Genomic DNA, 13,673 nt, shown 5'->3' with positions numbered 1-13,673 from the left:
AATATTAACAAAGAACTCGTCTACGTGTGTATTACGTGCGTACATCAATTTTCCATAAAAGTTTAGAGAAATTGGTTTTGTGCTGTTTATAATATCGCGAATGAAAATTTTCAGAGGCTTTAAACGCGAAAAGAGCAGGATGGTAAAAACACATTGTTCGCTTCGGTGAATTTTGTTTTTCCGATAAATATATCCTATGCACGAATTCAATTCGACCTGCTTGCTTGATTCCTAGCGCATTGGAAAATTCGTTTTATAAAATATATTCTAGAGATTTTATTCTTAGAAGGTTGGAGATCATCGATATCGTTGCAGAAATTGAGCCTCGGATAGAAAAATTCAGTTCTACGATGTTAATTAATTCTCGCAGAAAGTATCGCGCTGTATTCGTTTTCGCGTAGGCTGCACACGCTGCATGTGCCAAAATTACAGATTGAAATATCGGCTACAACGATTAATCGTTGAAAAATGTTAATCCATTCTTGAAATATCTGTGTTACTAAATATAGCGTGTGCTGTGCCAGTGCCGAGCCAGTTAATATTTACTGTGCTCGTCAAGCGAATGCATCGAGAACTTCTTGCGAAGGAACAGATGCAATTATCATAAATATAGCATGCACGCTAAGTACCCTCTACGGGAGATTAATGGTTACTCAAGCAACTCAAAGGAAAAACGACTTCAGAGCGTACGCAAGCGGCTATAAAGCTCGACCGAGGGAATTCATTAAACAACAAAAAACGTTGATGGTATCCGAGTGTTACGCCCACCTCGTCGGAAGGGTTGATAAGAACGATTTAAGTAGTTAAGGGAGTAAAAAACTTCGATTTTTCCGGTTCCACTTCATTAATGATTTTTCATTTCCTGCGAGATCATCTGGTACGGGTAACTTGCGATTGCGAGCGTGGGATCGCTGATCGAATGGAACGTAATTAAAAATCAAATCGATTATCTTCGATCAAGCGATGTTCGATATCGTGAAACGCGAGGAAAAATACGTCGACAACGAATAGCTGTGGCTAATTAGAAATTTCTTGCAGGTTAAAATGTAATTTCGTTGTATTTTTCAAAAAAAAAAAAAAGAATTTCGCAGAGCGAAGGTTTCTCTTCTCAGGTAACCAAGATAATTTTTGAAATTCCAAAAACGAAGTTATTAAAAAGATTATAAAACGAAAAGTTCCAAAGATAAAATTCGAAAATAGTCGAACAAAGTCCGAATATAGAACACGCTTCTTTTAACTACGATTTTAGCTACGATTTTTTGATGCGCAGGGAAAATCGAATAAATTAAGAAGCTGACATATTATCATGGTTGTCATCGCGGATGATGCATTACACACTGATAATCAGGAAGATAAGTCGCGGAAAGGGGGCCAGCTTGATAATCACGTCAATTTAAGGAAATTATCCTTGCTTCCTGGTATCGCACTAGGCCACGGTGATTAATCAAAACTCATTCAACGATGTAGTTTATTAATCCTCCGTCGCTTGTCACGTTATTTCGATTTTCAAATGCCAGCTCATCGAATATTACAAAATACGAAAATACGGAAATACACGGAAATACGAAATTCTTATTGCAACGACACGTAACCAAATTCTCTGTTGCATATAAACGTTATTTCGTCGCTATTCTATCCTGCTCTCCGGGCTAATATTTTTCGGCTAACTCGATCATTTCGTGCTGGAAATTGCTATGAACGGAGATGGATAGAGAGAAGATAAAAGGGGGAAAGACGTAACAATGCGAATGATTCGTCCAACGTTGAATTTCTATTCGTTTCCTAGAAATTATGGATTGTGCAAATAGACACGGTGCAAATACCGTTACGCTTAACGACCGCGATATATCTCCGTTATCGACCGCATCCGGTTTGATTTGCTTCGATAAAAAGCGTCTGCGATGTAACAGTGGTGGCCAAATATTTGGCTGCACTCGATTGTTGCAACAATTAAATTATCCAACATACGAAACAATCTCGTTCGAACAATTATCTCTGAGGCTGTTTTTGAGTATTGGTTTGGCAACTAAGTGATTGCGGATTTTGTCATTATATTATTTCAATATATTATTTTATCGTTGCATATTATTTTGTTCGAACAGAGCAAAATGTACGGTACATAATTCACTAAAATAATGCAAAACAGCAAATGCCTCGTCGCTGTTTCCCGTCTGTCGTCTATCGGCACGTCAGGATGTCCGAAAGGTTTTTTCCTTTCCAGAAGGAAATAATAGATGCGCAAGGTTTTTCCTTTTACTGGGTGGCAACTGAGTGATTGCGGATTTTCTCAATAGGTGGAATAGATTATACTCTCAGCATATAATCAACGTGTGCTCGTGTTTGAAAAAGAAATTCATCTGGAAAGAGTTGAACGAAGAAGATACGAATCGTAACGAACGTGATAATATCACATATAAAATCACGTACCTAAAGAAAAATCTGGAAAACTTTACGATGCTCCAAATTTAATTTCCAGCCAAATTTAATAGCACTGTTACAATATCAAATATTGTAACGATCTAAAATGTAGCAGTAAGTAATCTCTTGCAATTTCTTACATGACAAACTAATCTATTTTAGGTAGAAATCTTAAATTTCAGTGAAACGAGAAAATTTGCAAATGGAAAAGTTCAATGACAAGCATAAACAATCGCATCCGTAACAGAAATCAATGGACACGGTTTAAGGAGGACGATGACTGAAATAATCTAGTCACGATTCGCGGATCCCATTTAGTGGATGGGAATGCTCGTCTGGCCCTCGTACAAATTAATTTACATTTATCCCCCGATTACCGGCGTTGATTAAAATCGAGCTTAGCTTAGGATCCTGTCTGCTTAAAATTCGCTCGGACCTCTTTTACGTTTCATGAAAACGTCAGAGGCTATCGTCATTTCGCCCACTGTTCAAGCGTATTTAACCTGCGCTACATCAATTATTCGTGATTCTGTGTTAAAAAGCCACGGTTTCCAACGAATCGGAGAGCGAAATTTACAAAAGCTTGTTTCGTTTTTTATAAATCACTTTCAATTAAATGCATACCAACTATATTTACAAAGCTTTGCTCCAAATTGGATTTCAATATTCCGTCGATTAATGAAGCAAAACGTACAAATCTATCAACGTAAGTTTTAGTAAATCGTTGTCAATTAATCCGCGAGAGACGTAGTACTTTCCTTGCAAAATTTCTTCTCTAAACGAACTACTTCTCGCGCAAAGATTACGGAGATTTATAAATCTGTATGCGTTACATGTCTAAGTCTTCCCTTGCGCACGAACATCTCTTCGTTGAAGGGAGATTCTTTCCTCTATACTCGAACCAATATCGTCGAAACAAAAATTATGCTTGTGCGCGATAGAAGATATCGCTCTACTCTATATTTGCCTCGATAGTGTGAAAAGTTCGCAAAATTAACGACGAACAACCCTTAGAAGAAGAAAAGAAAAGACTGACATCGATACAACAACTCGCTCTCACCTGGGTCACGTCTCACCCCGTATCTGACGCCGAAGTCACGGTAAATATTCGATTACCCGCGTGGCGGAAGTTTCCAAGTCGGAAATACGCTCGTTGCAGCGTGAAATTTCAAACTCCCTCGAGTACTTCGCAAGGATAGACAGTAAAATCCCCTATCATCGTCGAAATGGAAAGAAAAATATCTACCGAACGATTAAGCGTGCTCGTTGAAAAAAGAAAAGTTGGTTACGTATTTTCAAGCAGCGTCGAATGATTTATATTCAAAGTACTAGGTTGTCCGAAATGTTTCTTTCGTTTTATAAGGAAATAACGTTCCTTCTTTTAAATCAGTTTATTGAATTATGCACGAACGTGATAATAGAAATACAACGAAACGAATCATACCTGATTCAATGAAATGATATAAAACAGAAATTATTGCTCGTTATATTATCACCTTATGAAACGAAAAAAATTTTTCGGACAACCTAACGAAATAAGCAACGCGATATTTAAATCATTCGATCTCTTTAAATCACTCGATACGGAGCCAATGCGGTATCCAAATATTAATACGAATACACGTGGTCGAACGTGACTTTTGTCATTGAGACAGATCAGTGATCCGATCGTAGCGAAAGGTTATCCAACAATATTTCGCCAGCGAGTAAATTCAACCTGTGTAATCGATGCTCAATGATCCACAGCTTTCACGCGTTGCGAGGCTACCAACCATTCATCCTGTTCGACAGTCCATTCCGCGATACCACGGAGATCGATCGACTGTTTTCAATTAAGAGTTTCTAGCTAGCCTGGTATCGATTGACCACCGCGGATCGAGATTCATTGAACTCGTTGAACAAGAAGAATTCCAACACACACACACACACACACACACACTCTACGATGAAACTTCGATACGAGAGAACAATTTTTTTCTTCAAGCAAACCGATACGTCTCGCAACTCGTTGAACGGAGAATCGATGATTCTCTGCCTTTTGTAATTTATATCGTAGAAAGTGCGACAAGATATATTTGCATACATCGGTGATATAACTTTACAATTTTTCTATCGTTTCGCATGGTTTCAAATTTTTGCAAATATTATTCGCATACGTTACGTACGTTCGAACCGGAAACGATCAACGCATCAAACATAGGAAGAAGACTAAAAAAGAAACACCCGGTAGATCTCATAAAGGATATAACCTAACAAACACGAAGATGGTGCCCCGCTGGGGGTAGCCACCCACACGATAATCGAACAGCCAAAAAATTCTACCAAATGTTCAAATCGAACAAATTGTGAATGCAAACAAGTAAATAAAAAAAATATATATATGTTACTTAAGTTTGAACACCAGGTACGAGACGCCGATATTCCTAACACGAGCGAAACCATCATCCGTCGCTTAATCGTGAAACAACACGCTCCACGCAATTTATGCCGTTGAGGGTGAAAAGATTAGAAGTCAATCGGACAGGGGATGAATCACGCTGCCATCGACGATATCGTTTAACTCAAAGGTCGTAAAGCTCGGTACAGCGAATCTCCGCGTGGGCGTTCGATAATCCTTGGCCAAGAAAGTCGATACGCAACTTTCTCGTCCGACCCTGGAACGACGATACGATAGCCAAATCCGAAAGTCGTCTCTGACGCACTTCCTCTCTTCTGCACGACTTACACTTACGTTGCTTTACCGTTATACTTTTAACCAAAGCTCCGAGAGAGCAAGCCTCGTCTGCGAAGTGGCGAAGACTCCATTTTCTCAAAGAATCGATATTTTCAGATTCAAAAGAAATTAACGTTCGATTTTTGAGAAACGAAACACCTCGACTCACTTGCGTAAGTTGGATCGTCGTAAGATACGGAAACTACGCGTTAGATCGTAAGACTGTAAATTCGTAAAACGATGGCGAGTGACGAAGTCATTGAAAAAGAAACGCTGTCGCGGCATTATGATGGAACTAATCGCGAGGAAAGATGTGCACGCGTTTCCACTTTAGACGCTCTTAAAAGGATCGAGCTGGCTTCGTCGCACGAGGGTTAAACGACAACAGAAAGCTTCTTTCGGTATTAATAGAAAAGCCTAGCCACCCCTAATCCTATTCTGGCAGGAAAACAATGAGTATCGTTCACGAAACGATTCTATATCGACGCTCATCCATCTCGAAGAGGAATGGAAATTCCTGCAGAAACGGGATCGGATCTACCTTATCGAATCTGCGAAAGACTTTACGACAGACACGAGAAGGAAACCGGATAGCGATGGGATCAACTTTAATACGTACTTTTTTCCGCCACCAAGATCCGCTGGGAAAATTTTATGAATCCTGTGGAAATTGAGGTATGTACACATGTAGCGCTATGATCAATTTTTTCCCTCGGATCATGGAAAACGTATATGTTACAGATTTGCATAGCGGACTTCTCTGAATCACATATTATCCATAAATACGCTTCTTATACCTTAATAAATATGTAAATCGACGTATTTCAGGTTCTCCGGATATTTCAATCGCGGTTTTCTCAGTTACCAGTACGTTAGAACCTTATCTAAAACGCGCAAATTGCGCCATGCTTTACGATAATGCGCGTTTATGCAATTCTTACGTGCCACTTCACTGGTCAGCCTTTAACCGTTTGTGTGGAAAAGTCGCAGTACGTTTGAACTCTACGGACGACTGACGGTATTTTCTGTTTCATCGTTATCTTAAGAATAATTTTTATTGGACAGGACTTGAAATATTTATAAACCAATGGTACGCATATATAATAACATAGATGTATCTTATAAAAATAAGAAACACGACGAGCGCTGTCGCGCCGCTTGTTTCTCTTCGCGATCGATTAAGACAAGCGCTAACGCGCTGTTTGCGATTTTTCCACCCTGTTTTTTCAAAGACCCCTGCCACTCAAACGGTTAATGGGTCAAATGTACGGAATACCAGTTGGACCCTACTATACTTAAGAGTACACACGTCACAATTCCGAAATATTTCGACGTACGTCTATTGAGATCTTTTTTTTTTTTGCTTTTGTTTTTACTATACGCTCCTTTGAGAGAACTTCGAGTATCGACGTTTCTGAACGTCGTACTGAAGGTTCGAGTTTATAGACACAGTCGATGTTCGAATCTCCGTATTCGAGACGCGTTTGAACCCATCGCTAAGAACAGCCATCCCGACAACTGATCGATGGGAGCAAAATAGAAAAAATAAAACTCCAAAGATAAATAAAAACGATCGCGAAAAAACAGTTTCTGCTGATGACCGAAGATACGACGAACGAAAGAAAGGGACCAGTGACGGGTTTGATCGATCCTTGGTCCCGTCTGGTTGATAGAAAACGTCGGTGCAGATTAAGTACGGGTCTCGGGACCGCGAAAATTACAGCGTGAAATCGCGAAACGAGAATGACCAGCGGACCAAGCGGACATTGGACGAGCTAACGGTAGAACGAAAGGAACGTTCGATCCGTCAAATTCTCAGAGATGAAAAGCATCGATCGACCGGCGTTCTCTGGTTCGCGTCTTCGATCGTCGATCAACGGGATACCCGGTAAGTCGACGTATTAAAAAAGTTTCGCGCGTTTCGTAGCACAATGGCAGGTATTCGATGGCAAACAAACGGTCCGTGTCGTCTGCACGGCTGGAATAGGAAATTCGAGGAATTTTCAGGAAGAGCTCCGATTCAGAGATTCGGGCGCGCCTTTAAGCGTCGGATAAATTTACAATAGATGAAATTGAATCGGTTGAAAAATCGAGGAATTATGGGATAAAACACTCGAACAGTAGAATGGTTTTTCATCATTATTAAATCCAACATAACTTTGTGAATATTCTTATGGAGTATCGATAATTAATTTGCATTGAGTCGTCCGAAAAGTTTCTTTCGTTTTGTAAGGAAATAATGGATGCGCAATATTTTCCGTTTTGTATTATTTCATCGAATTACGTACGATCCATTTTGTTCTATCAAAATAAAAATCACAACGTTCGACAGATTAGGTTTCGTGTTTGTAGAAAGAAAATAAAAGAAAGATATTTTTCGGACAACCTAATAGAAGGCGGATGTTCACGAATTTGTGGATAATTTAAAAGAGCAAAATCGTACAGATTACGCACAATATGAAAGAAATATAAAATATCCAATGTAAAATACCTATTACAACGCATAGTAAATGAAGGAAATTTCTATGCGAATTTCATTTTATCGGTCATATTTATGAAAATATAATATCGCATAAATATCCCACAGTTTAGCAATTTGTTTCCCCTTTAAAGGTTTTAACCACACATTTATTTTGCACGTTTCGTATATTTTGCATGCTTTGTTTGAAAAGTAAAACAACAGATCGCATATTTTATATAATGCACCTTCGTTGTATTTATTTTATGAAATTCAATATTATTTGCCAATTTCTCGAACAAATTTACCAATTACAAGATCGAAACTGTACGCAAACATTGTGCACATTACCGGTAATTCTTGTTGACGATAAAGTTTAATTATTGTTAGACTATGGATATTCATGTAAATACGTATTTTTTGAAACTGAACGAACGAACGAGAAACTGAACGAAATCTAAAAGAAGAGTCGTATACAATTTGAAAATATCACTCACATTTTACAATTTCATTGTATATAAGTTCATTACAATAATATATTTTCAATTTAAAAACCAAACGATTTAAGTATGTTACTTATATTCAGCAATTTTTCCAAAATTTTCATAATTATTTCTTTCTGAAACTACGTCCTATGCAAGAGAAACCAACAAACTAATGAAAACGTGATTTTCGAGTTGAGAGCTAAGCGACTTGAGAGAAAACGCTATTTATATCATATTTAATCATTTCTCCACAACTTTGACAGTTCGATGTATAATTACTCTTCTGAAGATGAATTAAGCGACGATTAAGCAGGTAAAGAAACAAAAAAATCATTCTCAATTTAAATACGATCTTTAAGCTGTAGCAATTTATCAATTCCCGATGGAACTCTGATAAGCTGATATCAACTTGATTAAGGTAAAATGATTCTTCTCTCAAAGACATGCCCGAGAAAATAATCGTGCAACGAAGAGATTATACCCTAATACAATATTTCTTTTAGATTTAAATTTAATTAAATGTAAACTTCATTCGCTAATCCGCCTGTGATCTCTCGGAAACAACGCGCGCGTTTCGCTTGATTTGAATTTTCATCGAGAATAGCGCACAATCTGAAATTTCCTTCAATAATATTGATATAAATAATTTCATAAACAGTTCATCTTGAATGACTTACAATGAAACGCTTGTCATGCACGTAGCTACTCGATGAAAGAAATACGCAACAGCAAGAATCAATTGCTTTGGAATTTCCATTGAAATTCTGACACTGCTGCGTCTCAATGAAACGATCAAAGAGTTACGTTACTCATATAGGTAACGCCTAACGTTACTAACAGTAACACCGTTTCGACAAAAACAGCCAGATGTACCTGTTATACACTTTCAATTCAATAATCGATACAGTGTCATTATAACGTGATCATCTACGTAATTCTCTTCGTTTATTCTACTTCTGGTATCTCGAATGATAATGGATATCTTCGTACGAACAACATCCTCGAGAAGTCATTCTTTCGATTACTAAACGATCACTATAGGAAAAAAAAACACGTGCCACTATTGGAAATGTTCTTATTCGAACGACCAAGTTTGCTTATTTATTCAAATACCGAAGATTCTACCTTCTTTCGCATGACGTCTAAAGATGAACGAGATTCAGACATTTCTTTCCTAAATAAATAGAAAATGAGAAATCCAGATTCTTTCGGACGATATTAAAATGTGGCTTTTAGCTCTACTTTCCTATATTTTTGAAAGGAGAATATTGCGAAACGATGAAATTATACGGTATATTCTCAGAAAGGACTGGACCGTTTAAAATTCCGAAATTCGAAATTCTTTTGTATTTATAGATCGAAGTAATTTAGAAAAATGTTAATAATCGTTGTTAGAAATAATGTATAGATATATATATTTTAGTAATCGTTAGATCATAGAAATTCTTGCATTATTTCTCTCAACCATTTCTATGAAATAATGCAAGAATGTCTATGATCTAACGATTAATAAAATATATATATATATATATATATCTATACGTTATTTCTAACAACGATTATTGCAGTTGAGAGGAGAAAATGTATGACCAGAAGAACAAAATCTATTCTAAATAAAAATGGCATTATTAAACGCGCGAATGCGAGTTACGCGAAGAATACCAGACTTGTGGTCCGGAACACCGACAGGAAGCTGGTCACTTCGAGGAATTCGCATTCCGCAACCTCATATTGACCCCGCGAACTTAAGTATTCTTTACTGGTACTCACCTGAACAGCAGGAATCCCAAACCCGTGACCGCAGCACGCCGAACATCGTCGTTCACGTCGGAGACCTGAAAGAACATATTTTACGTTATGGGATTCGTCTTATGATAGAACGGGTTGTTTGATGCTTCAAATTTGAAATAAAACTTCAACTAGTTTTAACTAGTTTCTTTCTGTTATAAATTAAAGTATTAGGTTGTCCGAAAAGTTTCTGTCGTTTCATAAGGTAATGACGGATGAGCAATAACTATTTTTTATTATTTTGTTAAATTAGGTATGATCTATTTCATTATATTTCTATTATTATGTTCGTGCATAATTCAATAAACTAATATAAAACAGAAACCATTGTGCGCCTATTATTTCTTTATAAAACGAAAGAGACTTTTGGACAACCTAATATAACGTAACGTAGTCCTGAGTTAAGAAAAAAATTGTAGAAATATTTTATCATTTCCACGTTTATGTACTGACGAATTACGTCTAATGATGTCTACTGGCGCTAAAGAAATAGCAACAATTTCTCAGAACCCTGCTACAAAAATTAAGCATCCTACGCTAGAATCCTGAATGCACCGCCGTGACTGTTCTTATTTCTTTCCATATTACCTTAGTGCTCATTTTTAGAACTTCGATCATTGATTAATTAATATCGATATTTGATATTCGCATGTTTTTGTTGAATTATTGTAACTAACAAACTGGCGAATTGGCGAACAAATTTTCTTGGATGGACAAGAGTCGTACAGTACTAACCAAGATTAGTTCTGGCTTTTTCGTCAGGTATTAGCACTTCATTTGAATAATAAATTTGAATGAAACGAATATAAGAATTCTGTGTAACATATTTCGGATCCATGTTGTTTCTCAGATAAATAAATGACTTACTTTGTACCAAGTACATGATATTTAGTCCACTAAGTATAATTACTAACGTTTTGTACCTTCCCTTATATATTACACACGTTGTAGTCTAAAACGCATTCACGTAATCGTCATTCATTAGCAATTAATCAGCGATCGACCAGTACAGACGAAATTTCTTTTCTGTAAGTTCAACCTATTGGCAATTCGAATTAAATAGGAAGATTAATCTTCTGTTTTCTACCTTTTCTCGCATGAAATTGCCTGATATTCTAAAGCAGAGAAAAGCTAAGTAAACAGAGAAGAACGCGAATGAGATTTTGAAGTTACTCAGCGAAGATAAAATACGACTCAGAGACAGGTCGTGAAGAATTCCAATTTTCGAATGAAACAATGAATGCGAAGGCTGAGCACGTGCCGAATGTACAGACAAAAACATATTAATTATCTTACATTATAATGAAAAGAAAAATTAAGAATTTGCCATTCAGCCAGAACGAGATGTAATTTTAACGTATCTGAGAAATTGTCATTTTTGTTTCTATCATAAAGATCGATAAATATTTTATGAAATTAAACGACTCATAGGTGTTGAAGATCTACATTTTTTCAAAGCATAGTCTTCCACGATAATATTCTATCCTGTTATCTTGTTATCTTTATGCGAAAAGTTTGATATATTAAATGGTACTGTATAATACTTCGCGCTTGTTTCCATACAAAATAATGCTTCGTATCAATTATATCGTTTATCATCATCAATTGCCATCATATAACGCTGCTTGGTCCGATGAATGAATTTTACGCTTTGATGATACATTCATAAAATTCTTCAAAGTAAACAAGATATTCTTGTATCTTATTTATCTCTCTCTTTCTCTCCCTCTCTGTCTCTGTGATAAAGGAACAAATAACGAAACAAAGTTGAAGACAGAAGGATGTAAAAGAGATTTGTTCCCGACAACTTACAGCAACGTGCAGCAACTTCCGGATAGCCTGGTTGTTTCCGGTTCCACAATAAGCCATCGCTAGCGTGTACATGCCACTTCTTCGAAGAATCGGGTCCTTATCGGCGCAAAGGGAAGCAACCAAAGGATCAGCTTCCTCTAAACGACCGTACATGGTAAATGCGATACCCACGGCTAATCCTCGAAGGATCTTCTCGTGCTGCGTTTCTTGGGCATACTACGAAAAAAAAGGAAATAAGATTATACGATAAAATAATAAAAAATATATTAGTGTATATTCGTGAAAAATGTTTTATTACACTTTTCTTCTTTGATAAACCTTTTTACTAGCAAACATTAAATTATTAGATGACCTCGTACTCGTTTTCGACCATACTCATTTACATTAAAATATTTCTATCAAAGAAAACGTTAATGACAAAGAGTATGTTTAAATATCCTACAAATGGAGGGAATGGGATGAGATAGAGTGTCAGGAACAGGTCAACGTAGAACTACAAAGGACTAGTATCCAACTAAAAGTGGTATATTTTCAAATTTAGTATCTCGCGTTTTGACCAGAAATTCTTAATAATTCGCTTTTTAGTAATTAGCAAATGGACAGTGAAATTTAATATCGACTGGTCCAAAACGTTGAACATTTTCCAAACGACTCGCGAAATCACGCGAAGATTTGCAATTTAACGTTAAGGCTACCTCGATATGTAACTAACGATGAGTCAGATTTCCCGTTTATATCGATAACAATTCTTTCGTACTCATGTTTTATCCGGATTTGTCGAATTCAAGAAATTTTCTAACAATGGCAAAATACAATTCCAACGAAAACGGGAACACGCGACACATTTAATAAATTTAGCGAGTTTCAAAGCTTCCGCATTAATTGGTCCAGAAGTACAGGGCGGCGAACTTTTGATAATTGAAAGAAAAATGCGAATAAATTTGAAATAGCCATTTTAACGAACGCGGTGGTGCTAATTTTTGAAACATCGTTTCGTTTCTACAACATGTTTTAATAACGTTTCAATTTGGTTTATCTGCATAATTTGCAATGTAATCATCTTTAACGAGTAAAAATAACATCTTTTGCCGCGTTTCAATTTGAAATTCACTTTCTGCGAATAAAGGCAAACGCGAGGGTAAAATGAAATGCTGGTAATTTAGGTGGCAACGCGTGAAATTTATTTAAGGTAACGTGAAAAAGATGAAGTAGCTGCTCGAGATTGAAATCCTGTTTCAAGTAGGTATGTATTTCAATTGATTCTATGAATGAAAATGAAGTTTTAGAAGGAATATGTACAGCGTGAATATGTGCAGTGCACAGATGGGTAGTTTTAGAGTGCACTTTAGCGAGTGGAAAAGTGAGTGGATTAGCTATGGGGAAACCCAAAAAATCAATGAGAATAAACCAAAGGGTGGAAGAGTAAAAAATTGAAAAGGTAAAAAATTGAATTGCGGGCGTTGGCAAAAGAAAAAAAGGAAGGTCCTTTTAAAAGTATTGTAAATAAATCAGTGGGAAAAATAGGTATTTATATAGTTTGTGTCTCGTATTCCTCATTCTATAAAAATCTCAGTTTATATTATACTTTAACAATTTGGTATCCAGTTATAACATAGTATACAAATTTTTGCAGCAATATGAAGGTGAAATTGAAATGAAAAATATCAAAATAATTCGCAAAAGGAAATAATAGGGCGGTAATTTGTGAAAAAGAAGCCTGTTACATATATGTCCTTAAAATTCCATTAAAATCAAGCACCAAATTTTTGTCTTCTTCTTCTTCATTTATATTCAAGTATGATAATTTCTAACACACAGTTACATAAAAGTTATACGATGAAATTAATAAGAAAAATTAATAATTCAACAGATCCTACGCAATTTTTACAAGCACGTTCTTCCAACTAATCAGTAATCCGTTATCTTTCCAAAGAAAGAAAAGAAAAAGGATCCTTTAACCCAATACTCGCGTAGTTTTCTTTCCCCTTTTCCTTTCATC

At 36.4% G+C, this 13,673-nt stretch overlaps 1 protein-coding gene across 1 annotated transcript in view; it reads right to left on the bottom strand.

The window, feature by feature from the left end:
* Positions 1–13,673, bottom strand: part of LOC126867132 (26S proteasome non-ATPase regulatory subunit 1) — a 94,819-nt gene that overhangs the window by 69,137 nt on the left and 12,009 nt on the right. The window contains exons 9-10 of the mRNA XM_050621340.1: positions 11,675–11,890; positions 9,845–9,909 (exon numbers count right to left, since the gene is read on the bottom strand). Coding sequence (XP_050477297.1) covers positions 9,845–9,909; positions 11,675–11,890 — 281 coding nt within the window. The remainder of the gene's footprint in view (positions 1–9,844; positions 9,910–11,674; positions 11,891–13,673) is intronic.

Source organism: Bombus huntii, chromosome 6, assembly GCF_024542735.1.
Source record: "Bombus huntii isolate Logan2020A chromosome 6, iyBomHunt1.1, whole genome shotgun sequence".
Taxonomy (NCBI): Eukaryota; Metazoa; Arthropoda; class Insecta; order Hymenoptera; family Apidae; genus Bombus; species Bombus huntii.
The sequence above is the reverse complement of the archived record's forward strand: the minus strand, read 5'-3'. Positions and strand labels throughout refer to the sequence as shown.